Source organism: Rhamphochromis sp. 'chilingali' (assembly GCF_963969265.1).
Source record: "Rhamphochromis sp. 'chilingali' genome assembly, chromosome: 13".
Taxonomy (NCBI): domain Eukaryota; kingdom Metazoa; phylum Chordata; class Actinopteri; order Cichliformes; family Cichlidae; genus Rhamphochromis; species Rhamphochromis sp. 'chilingali'.
This window is the reverse complement of record NC_137940.1, coordinates 12,636,597-12,655,480: the sequence shown is the minus strand read 5'-3', so window position 1 is coordinate 12,655,480 and position 18,884 is coordinate 12,636,597. Positions and strand designations below refer to the sequence as shown.

General features: G+C 43.2%; 1 protein-coding gene across 9 annotated transcripts in view; it reads right to left on the bottom strand.

The window, feature by feature from the left end:
• Positions 1 to 138: 138 nt before the first annotated feature.
• shtn3 (shootin 3) overlaps positions 139 to 18,884 on the bottom strand; it is a 31,761-nt gene continuing 13,015 nt past the window's right edge. For 3 of the 9 annotated variants that reach the window (XM_080901836.1, XM_080901837.1, XM_080901844.1), the window contains 15 exons: positions 14,853 to 14,947; positions 14,024 to 14,195; positions 13,723 to 13,820; positions 13,414 to 13,495; positions 11,203 to 11,297; positions 10,461 to 10,607; positions 8,651 to 8,804; positions 6,699 to 6,873; positions 6,324 to 6,394; positions 6,037 to 6,143; positions 5,117 to 5,131; positions 4,748 to 4,810; positions 3,769 to 3,898; positions 2,742 to 3,015; positions 139 to 2,433 (listed from right to left, as the gene is read on the bottom strand). In XM_080901836.1, coding sequence (XP_080757962.1) covers positions 2,319 to 2,433; positions 2,742 to 3,015; positions 3,769 to 3,898; positions 4,748 to 4,810; positions 5,117 to 5,131; positions 6,037 to 6,143; positions 6,324 to 6,394; positions 6,699 to 6,873; positions 8,651 to 8,804; positions 10,461 to 10,607; positions 11,203 to 11,297; positions 13,414 to 13,495; positions 13,723 to 13,820; positions 14,024 to 14,195; positions 14,853 to 14,947 — 1,793 coding nt within the window. In that variant the 3' untranslated portion in view covers positions 139 to 2,318. The remainder of the gene's footprint in view (positions 2,434 to 2,741; positions 3,016 to 3,768; positions 3,899 to 4,747; positions 4,811 to 5,116; positions 5,132 to 6,036; positions 6,144 to 6,323; positions 6,395 to 6,698; positions 6,874 to 8,650; positions 8,805 to 10,460; positions 10,608 to 11,202; positions 11,298 to 13,413; positions 13,496 to 13,722; positions 13,821 to 14,023; positions 14,196 to 14,852; positions 14,948 to 18,884) is intronic. The other 6 variants (XM_080901838.1, XM_080901840.1, XM_080901839.1 and 3 more) reach the window with 5 other exon arrangements.

The window sequence follows — 18,884 nt, the reverse complement described above, 5'->3', positions numbered from 1 at the left end:
GCTATATGTTCATATTACCACACATGTGATCTTTGACTCGGCACACATTCATTATATCTTTCAATGATGTAACCAATGCAAGTTTCCAAATTCATTGTTGAAATAAAGACAGAAATCTCTCGTTTTATTTGAATTCCAATTTATTTAAAGTGATGTTTAAAAAAAACCAACACTCCATTTATATCTCAAACACACACAATATCTAGTCACCCCATCTCTGTCAAATATGGTATATCCCTCGGTTAAGAAGCCACTTGGTTACCAACTAAGCAATCGATGCGAGGACCCAAAACCTGCACCATCTGCAGGGGGACTCCCCTGCCATCCGGAGGCCTGTGCAAGGCCTCAATATGCATAATATTCAGGCCTGAGGCAGCTTCTGATGTCGAGTGTGTGGTCCTTTTGCACTAGAGTAAAACACACCGAATGGACGGAACAAAATGCACTTTTTAAATGTGATTCTGTGTTTTAAGAAAAGATGACAAGCAGTGAAAGCGTCACATAAATGTGCCTTGCGTCTTTGCATACTTGTGAAAAAATGTTTTAATGTTGCGGGCACGTGCCAGGAAAGCAATGTAAAGACAGCAAGCCCTACAAAATAAAAGTCAACTGTTCTGGTGAGGAACGAGGGCGGTGTTTCAGGACACGTGCACACAGGTCTCTGGACTCAGTGCTGATTCAGTGGAGGAAGACATCTCGTCTCTGGTGGACTATGACACGATCTCATGAGTTTTCACGCCACAGACTATAACTCAGGATGTTGAGGTTTAGATGCAGGTGTATGGAGAGGTAGAAAAAGTACACAAGCACCCTAATTCCTCCAAAGCACTTCTATTCTTAGCTCATTTTTCCTCATCGTTTTCTCACTGAGGCCCCTAAAGTAGGTTTGATGAAGGTCTGACCCATGGACCCTGAGAACATTTCTGTGACATGTATCTTTAAAAAGCTTGTGTCGTGTTCCTCTAAACCTGAAATATCAGTCACATGTCACTTCTGTGTTTCCCCCCTTCTCACCTTGCATGACTTATGACGACACACCTGGACTGAAAGGTGTGAGAAGGCAGGAAGTGTTTGTTTTTTTTAAACCCTGTCTATAAAAATGACTCCCAGGTGTTTTCATCAGCCCGAGCTCATACTCAGGTAAACGCCTGGACAGGTGGAGCTGCAGGCAGCTGCAGGAAGCTGAAAGCAGCACAACAAAACTAAACTGTTCATTTACTTCATCTGGAACTTTCTGAAACATCCAATGCTTTCATCATTGACTACAACATGTCTGAAAAGAAGCTTCGATTTTAACATCCCCACATTACCAAAAAACACGCTTTTAAAACTGCAATCATCTGTCTGTTGGTACATTTGGTATTGCTTGGTTTGCCGGAGAACACAGCAGAATCTGTGGTGCACATCTCAAAAGCAACCCATGACAAAGTGTTTCGTTTGTTTGAAAGCAGCAGAAGAAGAGCGTTTCTCCACTATTTGCAACTGCAGGTTATAAACAGAGAAAAACCAGTTATGCTCGCGCCGCCGAGGATGCCAGCTGCAGCACAGGTCTAACTTAACCAGGAGAAAAATTACAGGACGTGGAGGCAAGGCAGGAGAAGCAAGAGAATTGGGCTCTATAACAGTACAGCGCATTCCTGCTGATGACACAAAGTGACGCTGAGCAGAATCTTTGTGCATCAAATAGAACTAAATCAACCTAAAGCTTTGCAGTCTTTATACAAGTCAAAGTGTCTGAAGAAAACTGAGTATCTGTGCAAAAATAGTGCAGCTTCCCTTGTACAGTGCAGCCCATCCTTCCTCCTGGATCCACAGGTTTATTGTCAAAAATCATCAGAGAAGCGAGCGGCCGATAAAAGCCGTTGTAGAAAAGCCAACAGTGCACTAACGCTGTTCTTTTGGCTCCTTTGAGACTTTTTGGTATTTTTAGAAGTAGCTACAAAAATCCGAGTGTCAGTTTTATTGAATGTGAGCACGTTAGCCTCATGTGGTACGTATGGAGCAGCAGATACAGTCGGTCTTTGTGCAGCTGGAGTTTCTACAATGGCTGATCACCTCCCCTTATCTGAGCCCTGCTTTTTTCATAAAGTCACCAGTGCATTAGCTCTTACTGCTCTGTTACCTGCGCATCTTCATCCGAGCGAGTTGTTAGTCGGTTAGTGTAAATCCAAAAAAAACATAAATACAAAAGTACAACAAAGTCAACGTTTCCATTTTTGATCTGACACAGTAAACAAAAGGCAAACACTCTGCAAATCATCTGATCTCATCACTCTTTTGTCAATAAACGCACAAACCGAAGATACTCAGAGTCCATCCTAGCACTCTGCGTCTGCGCTGCCATTGATTGAGCTGTCGCAGAGGGCGGCGTCTGCATCATCACCGGGCACTGCATGGTCGACTCCGTTTGACTTGATTTGATCCTCCTTGACACTGTGGAGCAGAGACAGCAAGCAACATGTAAGAGACCGAGAACAGCCGAGACGCAGCGATCACTGTAATCTGTGGAGACCAGGTCAGCATCAACCTTGTGCTGGAACCTGGACTCTAAAACTGCAGCTAACTACATAGCCTCCTTCTTGACTGCATGACTTCAAATATTCTTTTCTGTGTTTGTTTTACACATGCAAAGGTTTTTAGATTAGATACATGAACTTCCAGGGATACTGATGGCGTCTCCACCCGGGTCAGAAAGTATTAGGACGGGATGGAGGGCATGCTTGTGATGAGTGTCGCTCCACCTGTTTATGCAGCCGTTGCTGACTGGAGACTCGGCTGTTTCTTTCTCAGATAGAGAGCTGCAGGACCTCCTCTCCTTGCCCGTGTCCGAGCTCTTCCTCCGGGCTACGACCGGCCCCGAGCCCGACCCCCGTCTCTCTGGGCTAAGCCTGGGCCCTGCTGGGTCAGACGGGGCACTCAGCCCGCCGGGCCCTTCTGGATCTTTGCCGGAGTCGCTGCTGGTTCGCCTTCCATTCAGGCTGTCAGAAGATGAGACGTGGCTCATACGGCCCTCATCTGGTTATCAAAGAGACAGACAAAAACCAAAAAGCAGGTTTTTACATGAGTCTGTCTTAAAAAAATGGTACAGAACTTTTATTTAGAAGAAAGAATGTCAGATGTCTGATAATAGAGGGTAGATGTTAGTTTCATCTGTGGCTTTATATTCTCTGACTGCATGTATTGAATTTCTATTCATCTTTATTTTATTTTTATTTGCTTTTTAACACTGTTTTTATCTTCCTTGAACTTTTTCTCCTACTCAAACTACATCCTACTGCTTACTGCTCGCTCTTCTTTGTGTCATTGTTTTTTTTTTTTAGAAATTAGAAGTTTTGTAGATGAATATTTATCCAGCTCAAATACTCTGCACACTTAAAATCAGAAGGTTGTGGCTCTTTTTGCCAAACGGGTCAATCAATGCGAGGAAAGCAGAGCAGAAGTGTTTGTCCTGTGTGCGCAGTGCGCCCTCTGCTGGACACAAACTGACACAGCAGTTTGGAACGACTTTTGTTCATTAAGCTTTTATTAAGATCTTATATTCATATTATCCTGATTATACTTAAATACTTTTACTTCAGTAAAAAACAACAATAGTAGAACTTTTAGTGACAGTATCCTGACCAACACTATGGCGGCTCTTTGAGGTCCTTGTTGGCACTTTTGATAATGATTTTCAATATTTCTAAAGACTAAATGTTTTATTGTATATAATTAATGAAAATAGCTGCTGACGCAACACTGATGAGCTGCTTGGTGACAGGTTGCTACCTCCTGAGCCGGCCTCGCCCGCCTTGTTGCGTCGGCGTCTCAGGATGACCTCCAGCTCGCTGTCCTTCTTTCCGGGAGGTGACGGTCCCGACTCCTGCGAGCCTCGGCTGGGGCTCCTCTTCACCGTCTCCTGGAGGAGTACACACATTACTGCAGGAAGTATAGTTTTTTAATCTGAAAACAAATTGTTTCCAACCAGCGATGCTACAACTGATCCTACTGCACAATCCTAACTGTCAGGTCCAGAAAACATAAATACTACATTTAGACATTGTTACAGTGTCAGTCAGCTGAACCTGAGACCTCTGTGCTAGTCACAGGTTGCCTTTAACAAAAACTTTGTTTGAGCACCAGAGTGTTCATAAGTGCACCCGGCACGATCAGGTGGTGGGGGAAGATGCTCCAGTCTCGACGCACCCAAACTTGTCGTGAGGGTGTGCTGGAAACACGAGGCTGAGACATTGAGTCAGAGTGGATCACACAACTGCTCAGAGCTACAACCTCCTTGGTGGGCTGTTTAGTGTCCCTCCCACTCGAGTGGGAGGGCTGAATGTATTGAATGACACGAGGTCTGTCTCTGGGGGAGTTTTGAATTATCCTTCATGCAGTTTCTCGTATTTTCACAGTTAACCTGATGTTTTGCGTTGCTTCCGTGTCTGGCCTCCTCTGCTCTTTGTCTGCTCTGACCAACTTGGTTCAGCGAAACAGAAACCCGGCACTGTTCGCAGAAAACCACGTCCAGATCAATCCTCAAACACCCTGCAGCAGGTCTGATGGAAACAAGCACCATCTTAAGCCTGGCGTATTCGTGGGGTCAGAGCTTACGATGCGCACCGCCCACCAGGGGGCAATGCACTTATTTCTCCTCTTGACATCTCCAGTGTACACAGGAAGATCCATGCAGTTTGTCTGAATATTCTCTTTTCACATTTAACAACATTTAACACGCTGCAGTAAAGCCAACATAAGCCCGTTTTACCAGGATGCCTTTCAGTTCCTCCATGGCGCTCTCCTGCTGTTTCTCCTCACAGGTTGGAGGCTGCTGGAGCAAAAACAGAAACATCACACTTGACCTTCATGACCTTCATGTTCCACCGACAGATCTGTGCAGCCTCACTAGCAGAGAATCATGGAAAACGGGAAGAAGCTTCTAGTAACTGAGCAGGCACATGGTGTCCGGGCCATGAAGTGCTTAACAATGGACGTTAAAGTGACATGTTTTAGTGACTGGAAGAGGACCTGCAGTGTGTGTGTGTGTGTGTGTGTGTGTGTGTGTGTGTGTGTGTGTGTGTGTGTGTGTGTGTTAGTCTCTCTGGAAAGCCCAGAGAGCAACTGTGACTTGACTCACTTTTACTGCTATCCTCTGCAGCAGCACAAAGAAGAAGAAACATGGAGAGGAAAGAGAGGACAGTAATCAGGCAGAGTGCTTTCAGACTGCACGAGAAAAAACAGCCCTGAAAGTATTAACAGACACCCGGATTCATTTTCACATGAACAACGAGCTGAGATAAAACAGGAAGGATGAATCAGGAAGTACAGATTGATTTTTTACAGCTCATATTTGTGACATTTAATCTCTTACTCTTGTTGAAGGTAAAACAAATCAATGGAAGCTGACAACAAAAGAACCCGTTTGACAATTAGTTTAAAATGGTGATGAGCAAATGCGTCTTCTTATAGAGTGTATGCTTCACTCACATTCTGGAGCATTAAAATACACTATAGTAAATACTGTGATCTTTTTTCTTTACATATTAAAGTGAGCAGGAAATGATAAAAAAAATGAACGATCAGATTATATGTGGTTCCTGTCAGAGACTTCACCTCACAGCCTTTACCAGCTGATAGATCAAGCTCAGGTGTTTCTACATCCATTTATATATTTGGGAATCAATGGAGGGGTGTCAGTGTTTCTAAAAATACCCACAGAGACAAAAGCCCCAACAACAATGACCCAAGCTTCGTCGTTGGCTTCATATAAGACTAAAGAAGAGACACACAAAGGACACAAAACAACAACAAAGAGAAGAAAACAAGTGACAGAAACGGAGGCAGGTCGACCGCAAAGACACACAAACGCCTGTTATTCCTGACAGGTGACGCATGTCTGTGCCTCGTCATGCTGGAAATGCAGCTCAGCACATTTACTGGTTTAAACTGGAGTTCACATCTGCACTCGTAACTCCAGTCGTGTCCTTGTTTTTCAAATTTAGCTGTGAAAAAAAAGGGTTAGGGTTACGCCTCTCAGCGTGCAGTGCTCCGTCTCACCTTGGTGTCCTGACTCTTGACGGGCCGCAGGACGACGCCATGTTTGATCCGCTCCATCATCTCGTTCACTGCCTTCACTTTCACGTCATCCACACCTTCAGCAGCAGCTGGACAGCCAGAGGGAGACAAACCCAAATTACACCTACTGGATTAACGTAGCGTTATCATTTATTTCTGAGGCTGGCTTTGGCTGAGAACACGCTGCTGACCATAACAATCATGATAAATAATAACAATAACATTCTGTCTATCAATACATGAATATAAAACAGTGTGGTGAAACCCACCAGGAGGCTGCTCAGCCTTCATGGAGGCTTTGGAACCTTTGGAAGATTTCCTCATGATGGCTATCAGAGAGCTGAGAAACAGGCAAAATGATTCAAAATGAAAAACCAAGAAACAAAAGAAAAATCACGAGGTCAGACTTATGTGCAAATAGTCAAATTTACTTCCTATTACAGCTTCAGCGACATGTTTATCTCACATATGAAAGAAAATCCATATCAGCTTTTTATCAGATTGTTGTTACTCTCAGTATCAGATACGGGAAAATAAATACGTGATTTTAAGTCTTTCTCTTAATATTTATTTATTTATTCATGTGTTTGCCCTCACTGGCAGCCAGACTTTCTGATTGGCCGAGACAAACGCTGGTCTCTCACCTGAGGGGGTTACATCTGGAGGGCGGAGGCGGAGGTGGAGGGGGAGGGGGAGGAGGAGGGGGTGGCGGTGGCTGTGGAGGAGGGGCGGGAGGCGGCGCGACCCCAGGTGCAGGAGGAGGAGGGTCTGTGCTGGTTGTCATGGCGATTTTTTTCTGGGCCTCCTGGAGCTCATGAACTGGAGAGAAGAAAACGTGAGCGGTTAAAAATCCTCTCAGCTGCTCGAATGATGATTTTCTTTCATTGAAGCTCCTTCCTAAACTCAGAGAGCAGGATCTGGTCATGTTTTTAACCGTTGTCATTGGTTGCTGGTTTTAGCCCTGACATCATGTGACCCATTTACGAGTATCAGACAGTGTTGTGAGGCTGGAGTCATCCTGTTTCTTTCTGCATCAGCAGAGGAATAAACACAGGAGCCACGAAGCACCGAGACCTGTAACCCTCTTATTTAATCAGCCATCGGGTCAGCTGTTTCCTCCTCACATTATACTACAATAGAAAATCACTAAAAACCGTAAAACATTGACTGTACCATGGATATTTTATTTTTACTTAGTTTTGCTTAATGTGAATTATAAATGTAGATTATTTCTCATTAATCAGTCTGCTGCAGTTCGTTTACTTGCTCCTCGTCTGTAGAAGATTCAGGAAAAAGTGCTTGAAAGAGACTCAAAGCTAACATAGAAATTATTGATTACTTTGCTAACTGCATTAGGGACCGAGCAGTTAACCTAACCCTCGGTGGACTCACAGCCGTGTTGACCTGCTGTGAGCTTGAACAGTGATATCATAAAGAGCAGGAATGAGCTGATTAACTCCCAGGATCCTCTCAGCAGGCAGGACTCTCACCCACAGACTGTCCGTCTCTTTCAGCAGCATCCACCTGCTTCTCTACACAGACACAGACAAGCTGCCCGGTCCAAAGGAAAGATGGAGGATGAATATAAAAGCCAGTCAGGGAGCAGGTCAGACAAAAACATGAGTTAAACCAGACTTAAACAGTTAATATTTGTATTATTGTCTCTCATATTCAGCTTCAGTGAGTTTGTGACATTTTACTTGAATACAAGAATTATCTGAACCTCATCTCATGGCACCTGCTTCTGTGTTTAAAAGCTGTGGGGTCTTTCTCTGTATGTCAGAGTGTGGGACCTGATCGGTGCCTCAGATTACCATTCAGCCTGCCTGCTGCTGTATGTTATTCCCTTTTCCTATTTTAACTAATTTTTTCATCTATAATGTGGAAAACTTTCATTCCAGAAGATCACAGTGGGCACAATTCAGTAAATACAGCCTCCCTTCACCTCCAGTGTTCTATACTAGGCTCACAATGATATTAAAGTTTTAATCAACACATAAGGTCAGCTGACAAAATGAGGAATCTGTGGGTGTGCAGAGTTATTGAGTCCACCCCTGCTAATCCTCTGCATATTCATCAGCACGTCCATTTTATTAGGAACAAAAATGGAAAACAGAAGGTTGAAGCGGTCTGATTCTGGTGCAGCTTGATCTGAGCACTAAAACTGGGTCAATTGACACATGCCACATTGGCTGGAAAAGTATTGGTGCATAAATAACATGTAGCAGCATGAGGCTTCACTGATCCCAGTTTTAACAGGACTCCAGTTTTCATGCAGCTGAAATATTATTCTGTCCTTTGAAAGAAGAGACGCGCCCACAGGTCTGAGAGGAAGTGTTTGTTCTATCTTTAGCTTCATCACGTCTTCCTACAAAAGCAACAATCTACTTCACTGTGTTACACTCAGTTTGTTTAGGCAGACTCTTGCCAGCCAATCACAGATAGTTTTTTTCTGTTGCTATGCTGTGTGTCTCCTGTCTCCTTTTAATGTTAAACTTCTATTTTAATGCTCACCTGAGGACTTGGTGAAGTGCACCTCCTGTATATATTCTCTATGGGACACTCTTAATGTGTGTGCGTCTCCACCTCCACCCACCTTTTTCCTCCAGCTCCTCGTTCTTCTTCAGTGCCTGCTCCAGTCGTCCCTCCGCCTCCTTCTTGTCCACCTCCAGCAGCTCCAGCTGCCTCTGCAGAGCCTCTAGCTGTGTCTTCACACGGTTCTGCTCCAGCTGTTCCTCCAGGTTCTGCACCTACACACAGGCGTAGCACATGATTCAGAACAAGCTACACAGAAGCACCGTTACCAGACTGAAGGCTTTCCAAGCATGCAGCACTGGATGAAAGGCCATCAGACCCATTAAATCACATGACCACCGCATCTCATCAAGGAATAACTAAAAAGTAAAGGACCAGCTTCACCTATTGTTAGATTATAATATTATTTTATGCCATGTTATACCCCTAATTAAAGATTGTGAATTATTATGTAGTTTTAGTTTGCAGTATTCTCCTGAATTAGAAGAAGCTGATAACTATTGCATTCGTTAAACTGATTTGCATTACATTAGACTGCTGATTTATTGTGGATGAATGATATTGTTTTATGATGTTATAAGAAATACTGTTTGCAGAGAGTCATCGCCTTATTTGTCTGATTAGAAGAGAACAGAATATACTGGAGTTTTCTGCCCCATCTCAGCAGGAGCAGATAAACGGGGAGCCAAGGTCGTAGCTTAGGCGCCGTGTGAGAGAAAAGCATGTGAATGTTTAGGCTTTTATGATAAGGTGGGAGAACCAGAGGCTATAAGAGTTTGAGCAATGCTCCACCATTTTGAGATCTGAGGCTGTCTGCATACGGTGTCCATCTCCCACGCGTGTGTTCATTAAAATCATCGTTTGACTTAACCCGGCCAGACCAGTGTTGTTATTGTGGTTTTTTCTCGTCTCCATCCCCAATATTTTGAACCATAACACTATGATACCTGCAGAATGTCACCAACTGTTGAAGCAAAACTAAAAATCTAATTACCTGAGTTATTATACTACATGTACTCTTGCTTTGGATTACTGAGGGTTTTATTCACCTCCCAGCACAAGTCGGCTGTTTTAAAACTCAACCTTTAACAACCTTCTTCTTCTTTCAGCTGCTCCCTTTAGGGGTCGCCACAGCTTCCTCCATCACACCCTATCCCAACATCCTCCTCTGTCACACCAACCCTCTGCATGTCCTCCTTCAGTATTTATTTTTCCTTCAGTCAAGGTCATGATGGGACCGGTGTGAAATATGTTACAAGAAATATGTAGTACTGCAGACTGTGTCATTTCAGACTATGTGCATATTTTCTGTTTATTGGTATATATTGGACTGTCTGATCAACATGCAAACCAAAGAAGAGTATTAGCAAAGAGCAAGCTTCAGTGCTAAACCGATTGAACTCATTTAAAAATCAAAACAAAAATTCCAAAATGTCCAGAAAAGCAGAATCTCCAGGAAGCACCGAGGCAGGACTACAGAAGGAACTGAGAACAGATGGAGCCAATGAGGGTGGAGAAGATCAGAAAAGGAACTAGAGACAAAATGCAAAGCCCGGAAGTGAAACCACAACAAGACACACAAGAAAAATAATATAAAATTTTAATTTAGATATTTAAACTCTTTCAGCACAGCGGAAATATTTCAGCACAGGCACAGCTCTCACTCACCGCTTTGACTGAGAGTATTATTTAACTGCTCTACATGATTTCACAGGTAAACACAACAAAATCACACCTCTGCTATTATCCTTAACCATGCACGATGATCATATTTGCTTGTTTCAGGATATATTCACACAGCTCCAGCAGTAGAAACTCCGCCTTCTTGGCAGTGAAATTAAGGCTGCAGAAGAAGAGGCTTCATATTTTACCTTCTGCTGATGCTGCAGTCGCTCCTCCTCTAGGGTTTTGGTGACAGCAGCAACATCTTCAAGGGCTTTGAGTAGCTGAACGCTGGGCTCAGCACTCTGCAGCAGCAGCATGCTTTGCCTGTTGGCCTCCTTCTGCTTCACCAGCATCTGCAGAAAACCGAGGACGATAATGAGGATAATGGGAACAAAGGAAGTTTTAGAAAGAGAGAAGGAAATGCCCGTCTGTGAATCTTTACTCTAAACAAACCAGCACAGAATCTGCTTTAATCCCACAGACTGTTCACTTTTCAGATCAGTAAAAACCAGATTCAGGACATTTCACCAATATTAACACACACATCAGTTACAAGCACAGAAACACAGTTCACTGTTTATCACTGAAGCTAGCAGCAGCAAAGCTCAGCTTGGATTATCAGAATGAATGACTTTAGAAAACTGTGGGAGTCACAAAGTGCTCTCGACGAATTGGAGAAACTCTCAAATGCCGATTATGCAAAATATGAAGATTAAGTTCTGCAGCTGTGGTGAGACAGCAGCCGCAGCAGCAAGCATGGCTTTTATGTATTAACGTAGTGAAAGATTAGTCATTGTGTTTGCCAGCTGGAAAACTGGAAGCAGTGTTTGATTCCACCATGAATCATATTTCAAATTTCTGCTCTGCCAAGACAAACAGGAAGAGGCAGATTTTAAGCTTCTTTAGGTGTTTGACTGTACAGCCGCATTTCTGTGACTCGCTCTTTACCTCATGTGCATAAGTTTCAGCTTTGACTCGGAGGCTCTGCTCCAAGTCGAGCTGCTCCTTCATTCCCTCGTACTCCTGAGCTGCCATCATGGAGACTGCAGATACAGGGGGGGGGGCATGTTTAGAAAGGCACTGATGTTACACTAAGGGTTTGGAGTTATTAGCATAGCAGCATAAATGTGATGCTGAATAGAATAGAATAGAATAGAATAGAATTCAACTTTATTGTCATTGCACATGCACAGGTACAGGGCAACGAAATGCAGTTTGCATCCATCCAGAAGTGCTTTAGTGATATAGATATATTACAATATATATTAGCAATAATATAGATATGTGAGTATATTACAGAAATGGGTCTATTATGGTATGTTATAATGTACACGGTATGAAGTATGTTGTGAATATTCTATAACTATAAGTATGTACAGGCTGTAGTGAGTACAAGCTATGTACAGGATATGAACAGGATATAAATATGAAAAACTATACAGAATATGAAATAAATAACTTTACAGAATCTGAGATATACAGCTATACAGAAATGGGAACTATGCAAGTTGTAAACAGTTGTAGGATTAAAAATTATCGAATGTACAGAATGATTATTTACACAGAGCTATACAGTAGTGCAGTTAAGATAAGTGAGGGTGTAGATAGTTTCTACAGAGGCTATATAAAGTGCTAGTGGTTGTGAGTGGTGGTTCAGTCCATGTTATTATTGTGTTTGAGGGTACAGTTGTCCATTGTGGGTGTGTGTATGTTCAGTCCATGAGTTTAACGTGGGTCAGATGTCAGGAGGCAGAGTTCAGGAGTCTGACAGCTGTGGGGAAGAAGCTGTTCCGGTACCTGGTGGTCTTAGTCCGGAGGCTCCTGTGGCGCCTCCCAGAGGGCAGGAGGGTGAAGAGTCCATGTGATGGGTGACTGGGGTCTTTGATGATTTTCCCAGCCCTTTTCAGACACCGCTTCCTGTAGATGTCTTTTATGGCAGGAAGTGGTGCTCCGGCGATGCGCTGGGCAGTTTTCACGACCCTCTGCAACGCCTTCCGGTCCGAGGCAGAGCAGTTCCCGTACCAGACTGTTATACAGTTGGTCAGGATGCTCTCGATGGTGCAGCGATAGAAGTTCACCAGGATGTCTGAGGACAGGTGGTTCTTCCTCAGAGTCCTCAAGAAGAAGAGGCGCTGGTGAGCCTTCTTGACCAGCTTGGAGCAGTTGGTCGTCCAGGTGAGATCCTCGGAGATGTGGACTCCCAGGAACTTGAAGCTGCTCACACGCTCCACAGCCGTCCCCTTAATGTGGATGGGTGGATGTGGGTCAGCATTCCTCCTGTAGTCCACGATGAGCTCCTTGGTCTTCTCGGTGTTAAGCAGCAGGTTGTTTCTGTCGCACCACTCAGCCAGACGATCCACCTCCTCCCTGTAGGCGGCCTCATCGTTGTCACTGATGAGGCCAATCACCGTGGTGTCATCTGCAAACTTAATGATGGTGTTGGAACCATCAGCAGGTCTGCAGTCGTGGGTGAAGAGGGAGTAGAGGAAAGGGCTCATCACACAGCCTTGTGGTACACCGGTGTTCATTGTGATGGTAGATGAGCAGCGGTTATCCAGCCGGACATGTTGGGGGCGGTTGGTCAGGAAGTCTAGTAACCATTTGCAGATGAGGGAACTGATACCCAGGTCTGTCAGTTTCCTGATGAGTTGTGAGGGGTGGATTGTATTGAATGCTGAACTGAAGTCTATAAACAGCATTCTGGCGTAGGTGTTGTTGTTGTCCAGGTGTGAGAGGACAGAGTGCATTGCGATGGAGACTGCATCCTCTGTGCTCCTGTTCCGGCGGTATGCGAATTGGTGGGGGTCCAGGGTGGGGGGGAGACAGGATTTGAAGTGTGCTAGGACCAGTCGCTCTAAGCACTTAGTGATGATGGGGGTGAGTGCTACTGGGCGGTAATCATTGAGGCAAGATGGGTTGGAGTTTTTGGGTATCGGGACGATGGAGGTGGATTTGAAGCAGGCCGGTACCACAGCGTGGGCCAAGGACAGATTGAATATGTCTGTGAGCACTCCTGCAAGCTCCCCAGAACACGCTCTGAGAACACGCCCGGGGATGCCCGGGGATGCCATCAGGGCCTGAATGAGGTTACTTGTGCTTTTACTCCAGCTCTCTGCTTTGCATTAAGTTGCTCTTTGCCTGCAGTTTATTTCGACTCACCTCTGTTAAATCTCTTGATGGTTTTGCTTTGCTGCTCGACTGTTTCACGAAGCTGCTTCATCTCGGTCTGATCTTTCTCTGACTGCTCGCAGTGGAAGAGCAAACACACAGAAAACGTCTTAAAAACAAAAACTTTATTTCTCTTTCTATTTTTATTTATGAAATCTTCATGACTATTGAGACACTGACCCACAGTTTAAGCTTGTATGATAAGAGAAAGGTTTGGACTGAAAAAATGTTTCCAGAAACAAACTAATCACGTGACCCATGATGTCACAAACAGTAATGTTTGTGCTGTGCAGTATTCACCTGTGTAATCAGCTCTTCTATCCTTTGCTGCTGGTCATGAATCTGACAGACAAAATTCTTCTTCTCCTCCAACAAGCTGTTCACCGTCTCCCTCAGCTCTGAGCAAACACAGTGAAGTATATTCATTTATTCAGATTAGCAGCGGAATTATGGAGTGTATTGGAAAACTCATCAAGTGCAGTGATTTAAAAATATATTATTAGCAAGAATGAATGAGTAAAAATGAATCCGTGACAAAAACGTTGTTCCAGAACACGTTCCTGCTGTTTGTGGAAGGTGAACCTCATTTGGTGAGCTGTACCTTTAACCTGCTGATGGTACTGCGTGAAGACGTCGGGGCTGCAGTCTCCCGTGTCTGCTGCGTCTGCGTCGGCCTCCAGCGCGATGCAGTCGGAGATGCTGGGGAGCAGCTCGTCCAAACACGGCCGTGACGTCAGACTCGGGTACTTCAGCTTCCTGTTCTCACAGTTCAGCTGCAGGTCAGAGGTTACAGGGGTCGACAGTAAGAGCAGCTCATAATAATAATTTTTGCTCTGGTCTGGATTATTTTCTTTTCATTTACAACATTAGTTGGTCTGACAGGTTACGTTGCTTTTATTTTATGAGTTGAGATGTTTCTAATGCTCTGTGATGATGATTTGTTGTTGTTTTTTTGTCTTTTAGAACTTATTTTTAGTCAATAATAATAATCTGGGCAGGCATCATGTATGTCAGGAGTCACACTGGACAAACGATCAGTTCATTTATTCAGAAACTAAATCGGCAACAGGAGGCGAGAGACAAACAGTTTGTGGAAGAAATGATAGAAAGTGACAGCACTTTAAGGCATTATTAGTACTTTTATCAACATGAAAATCTGTTCTGTACCTTTAAACTGTATAATTGGTCACCATCATCGCTGTACCTGTTCTAAGTATTTTAGACATATTACTACATCATTAATGTAACCACACAGCTGTTGCAGTGGAGGCATTAATGCACACAGATAATGTAGTCAAATCGTCTCTGTGCACAGTCATCCTGACTCACTCCTCCTGATACTGCCAGCTGAGCCCTGATAATTCTAATCTTAGCATTGATTATTGAGCAGCGTATGTGTGTGTGTGTGTGTGTGCGTGTTTGCGTGCAACCTTTGTGGCCAGGGCCTCTGCATTCTCCCGACACGACTTCTCGATCTCCAGCTGAGTCTGCAGAACACTCACCTCCTCAATCACCATCTGAGACACTGAAGGAGTACACACACACACACACACACACACACACACACACACACACACACACACACACACACACACACACACACACACAGAGTGTCAGTTTTGCTTTCATACTCTAAATGTTGAGTAATAACACAGCATAAGTAATGCAAGTACATAAATATGGTTTTATTGTTACTGTTTTACACAATATTCACAGAATGAATTGACTTTGACAGAGATGACCATTTTTTAATGTCTGAAGCCAATATTAAAACATCATTTCAAAAAAAGCATCAAACCTCGAGATTTGTGAATAAAATCAGTGCTCAGCAAATTTTCACTTTAGCTGCAAGCGACTGTTATTTAGACGCACACAGATGCAGTTGAAGCTACTCGACCTTTGAACATAATAAAAATCAGGTTTCCAGTACAGATCGTAACCTTTATTGAACCTTAAGCGAACAATGGCATGTCCACAGTGAGTTGCAGGTTTTGACCAATCAGAAAGACAGATATTTAAACATGTAAAGTGAGTCATTGAAAGGTCCTTTGAGTGAGTATCTGTCTCCTTGATGCAGAGAAGAGAAGAAGCATGCAGAGCATCGTGCCGTGTCGTTTTGCTCAGAGAGTATCTGCTAACACAAACAGCTGAAAGAAGCAGGCTTGAGGTTGTTAGACGCTCACAGCTGTCGAACGTGTCACCGAGCCTTTGCGACTCCTGGGTTATTTTAAAATGACCCAGATCTGGAGACTTGGTGAAAAAAATGGAGAGTGAGAGGAGAGAAGTAGCTTTGCTATCGTGTCAAAATAAAGCTCAACTCGTCTCACTGTGCTGTCGTCTCTGCTGCATTCAGGGTGTAACTGGTTAGAGAGCTCTGATGATTAATCCCCAGAGTTTACAGTTTTTTACAGACGCTAGGACACATTTCTCAATACTTAGGTCACTTTTGCAAAACTCTTCACACAATCCTCCTAACTGACCTTCAGCTTGGCAAAGCAGTTCATTTCACATTCAAAATGCACTACAACTACCAAAACACTTCATTCAGGTCTCAAATAAACTCATTCTTCCAGAACACTAGCAAAGGTTGACAGCCGACAAACACACTTCGTCACCCACAAAACAATGACCTAAAAAACACTAACAACATGTAGCATTACACAGTGTTTTCTTGTGTAAAACAAGGACACATCTCTGTTTATAATTTCAATATATGTTACTGGAATGAATCAGACATCATGCAGAATTTGTTAATATTTGTTTATGTATTTTTATTTTTTTGCACTAAGTAATCCCAAAATACAAGAATTTGTATACACACCATCCACTGATACACATACAATAGTAATGCTAATCTACTCGGTCTTCTCCATTTGGCCACAGATTCTCATCCACATCACATCTTATGTCATCTAGGAAAGAATCTTCTGGCTGCCAGAATTGAAGGAGTTGAAAGACTGAAGGAGTAACACCTGTGTAGATGTTCATCTACAATGAGAATCAGCTGTGGCTGGTTAAACTGCATTTTTAGATTTAAAATATGTTTCAATAAAATATTGCTGTTGGATTTTGCTGTCTTTTCAAGTTTTGCATTGTGTTATTGTTTTGGCCATAAGTTTAACAGTTTTGAAAACAGTATGTAAGCACATGCAAAATGTCCTGTCCGTACAAAGATTTTTGGCAGTTGTTGTGTCTGAGTGAGAAGATAATTCATGAAATTTGAGAGATGTAGTCATTGAATGCATTTTGTGCCAAAACAATGATAACTGGTCCTCAGTTTAGCCCACATAGACTTCTGTTGTGCTCACTGTGTGAGGAGTTTTGCAAACGTGACCTAAGTATTGAGAAATGTGTCCTAGCGTCTGTAAAAAACTGTAAATCTAAAGTCTGTATTTCAAATACAGCTGAAATACATGACAAGTTTTGGTATTGCGACACAGTCAGTCCTGGGCTCTCTCAGCAGCTGGCGCTGGATTGTATTAGAGCCAACAGGAAGCTGCTGCTAACATCCTGGCTCCATTAACACAGTCCTTCCTGATCAATATACAAGCTCCAAATCTAATTATACTCTTCACTCCTTCAGCTGAAGGCAGGAGGAAATGTGTTCCTGCCCTCCTCCTCCTCATTTGCCACAGAGACTCTGTAATAACTCTGATGTACTGTCCTCTTTCTTTGTTGTTGTTGCAGTAGCATTTAGCATTGGTCAAAATATTTATGGGCATATTTGTCTGTGGTGTGAAACAGAGAAGTGGCATAAACAGATGAAACCGGCACACTTCTGTCAGACTCCAGAGTAACCCACACCTTTGCAGTGAACAGCTGCTGTAGTGGGCAGCATTCAGTATTTTTTGTATTTGTACTTGCTGGTGAGCCTGCATCCCTCTGCTGAAGCTCAAAAGTTCATGTTGGCGCTAAAATATGAAAGAACAGAACTTACTTTTACAGGAATAAAGGATGGAGAGAAGTATACACAGACTGGCATACTGAGCAAGCGGAATACATTCTGGTTCTTCTAATTCTACTCTACTTACAGTTTTTTCTGATTGCTTAAGCACATTTTTTGTAACTATTGGCTAATTTTGCAAAACTCTTCACACAAATAAGAAAACCTGTCACCCAATCATCAAAACATTGTAGTTCTCTTGCAAAAGCAAACACAGCTAGATTAACTCTTCACACCTTCGTAAAAATGGTGTTTCCGTATCAAACAGTACACACAAGCCATCATCTACTAAGCACACAATGCGCCAACTGCACACTGATGGTATGAATACAAAACACATCTGGCTTTTGCTTTCTCTGTGCACAAGGTAGGCTATGTCAGTTTGAGCTCATACTTCTGTCATAGATCCATAAGCATAGAGGGATCCAAACTTCAAGTACTGGTGTTTATTCAAACACATCAAAACAAACACAAGTGTTTATTTCCAAGTATAGGATTATTTGCAATCACCATAATGACTATATGGGTTACTTGGTCTGCAGTGAACATGCTTCCTCTGCCCCCAGCATCTGGTCATCTAGCAATTTCAGTATTTTTACATCAATGGTATTGGTGTGTTTCTCATTGGCATATGATTACATGGTCCACTATTGTAGCTCTGATGTCATCAGCAATTCTATTTCTTACTCTTCCTACCCTTCCTCTCCCCCCTCCTCATCTTCCTCTCCCCCCTCCTCGTCTTCCTCTTGCTCCTCCTTGTCCTTGTCGTCCTCTTCATCCTACTTCTTCACCTCCACGTCCTCTTCCTCGGCCTCCTCTACTTCTCACACTTTCTGCTCCCTCCATTGTACTCCGCACACACAGCTTACCTGTATTATAGTGCTTAGGCTGATTGCAAAGTGAACTAATTATCTAAAGAAGTTTTCACATGTGAAAGTGTGCCAGACAGTTGGCAAATTAGTGTTAATGATAGCCATACATGTGTATACTTTTGCTAGGAGTGTGTTGGAAATTTGGTAATTGAGTGTTGTGCAGTGAATTGTGCCTACAGTTTTGCAATGACAGGCTGCTGCTCCATCATTTGCCAGACCGGTTGTTAGGCTGCTGTAAGTGAAACCTTCGCGTCTGCTGGCATGCAGAAACATACATCGTCAGCTTATCCTGATTGTCATCTTTAAAAGATGTTAGCTCAGCCGGCGTGCCCAGACCAGACAGTGATCAGAAATATCACCTAATAACACTTATACACAATATTTTCTCCTTAATTTGTAACAAAAAGTAAAGTCTAACTTCTAATTTCACCAATCCATGCATGTCCTTCAAAGCCTTTCCTTGGTGTCCCATTTTCACAAATACATAAACAGAAGTGACGTTTAAAGTTTTTGCTGCATGAAAAAAATCTGCATGTGTAAAAAATGTCAGAGTAATATCAGACAATGAGAAGAAAATAGAAATCCCTCGATGATGACAGTGACCACAAGCTGAACCCGTCTCTGTGTCGCTGATGTCTTCAGGTCAC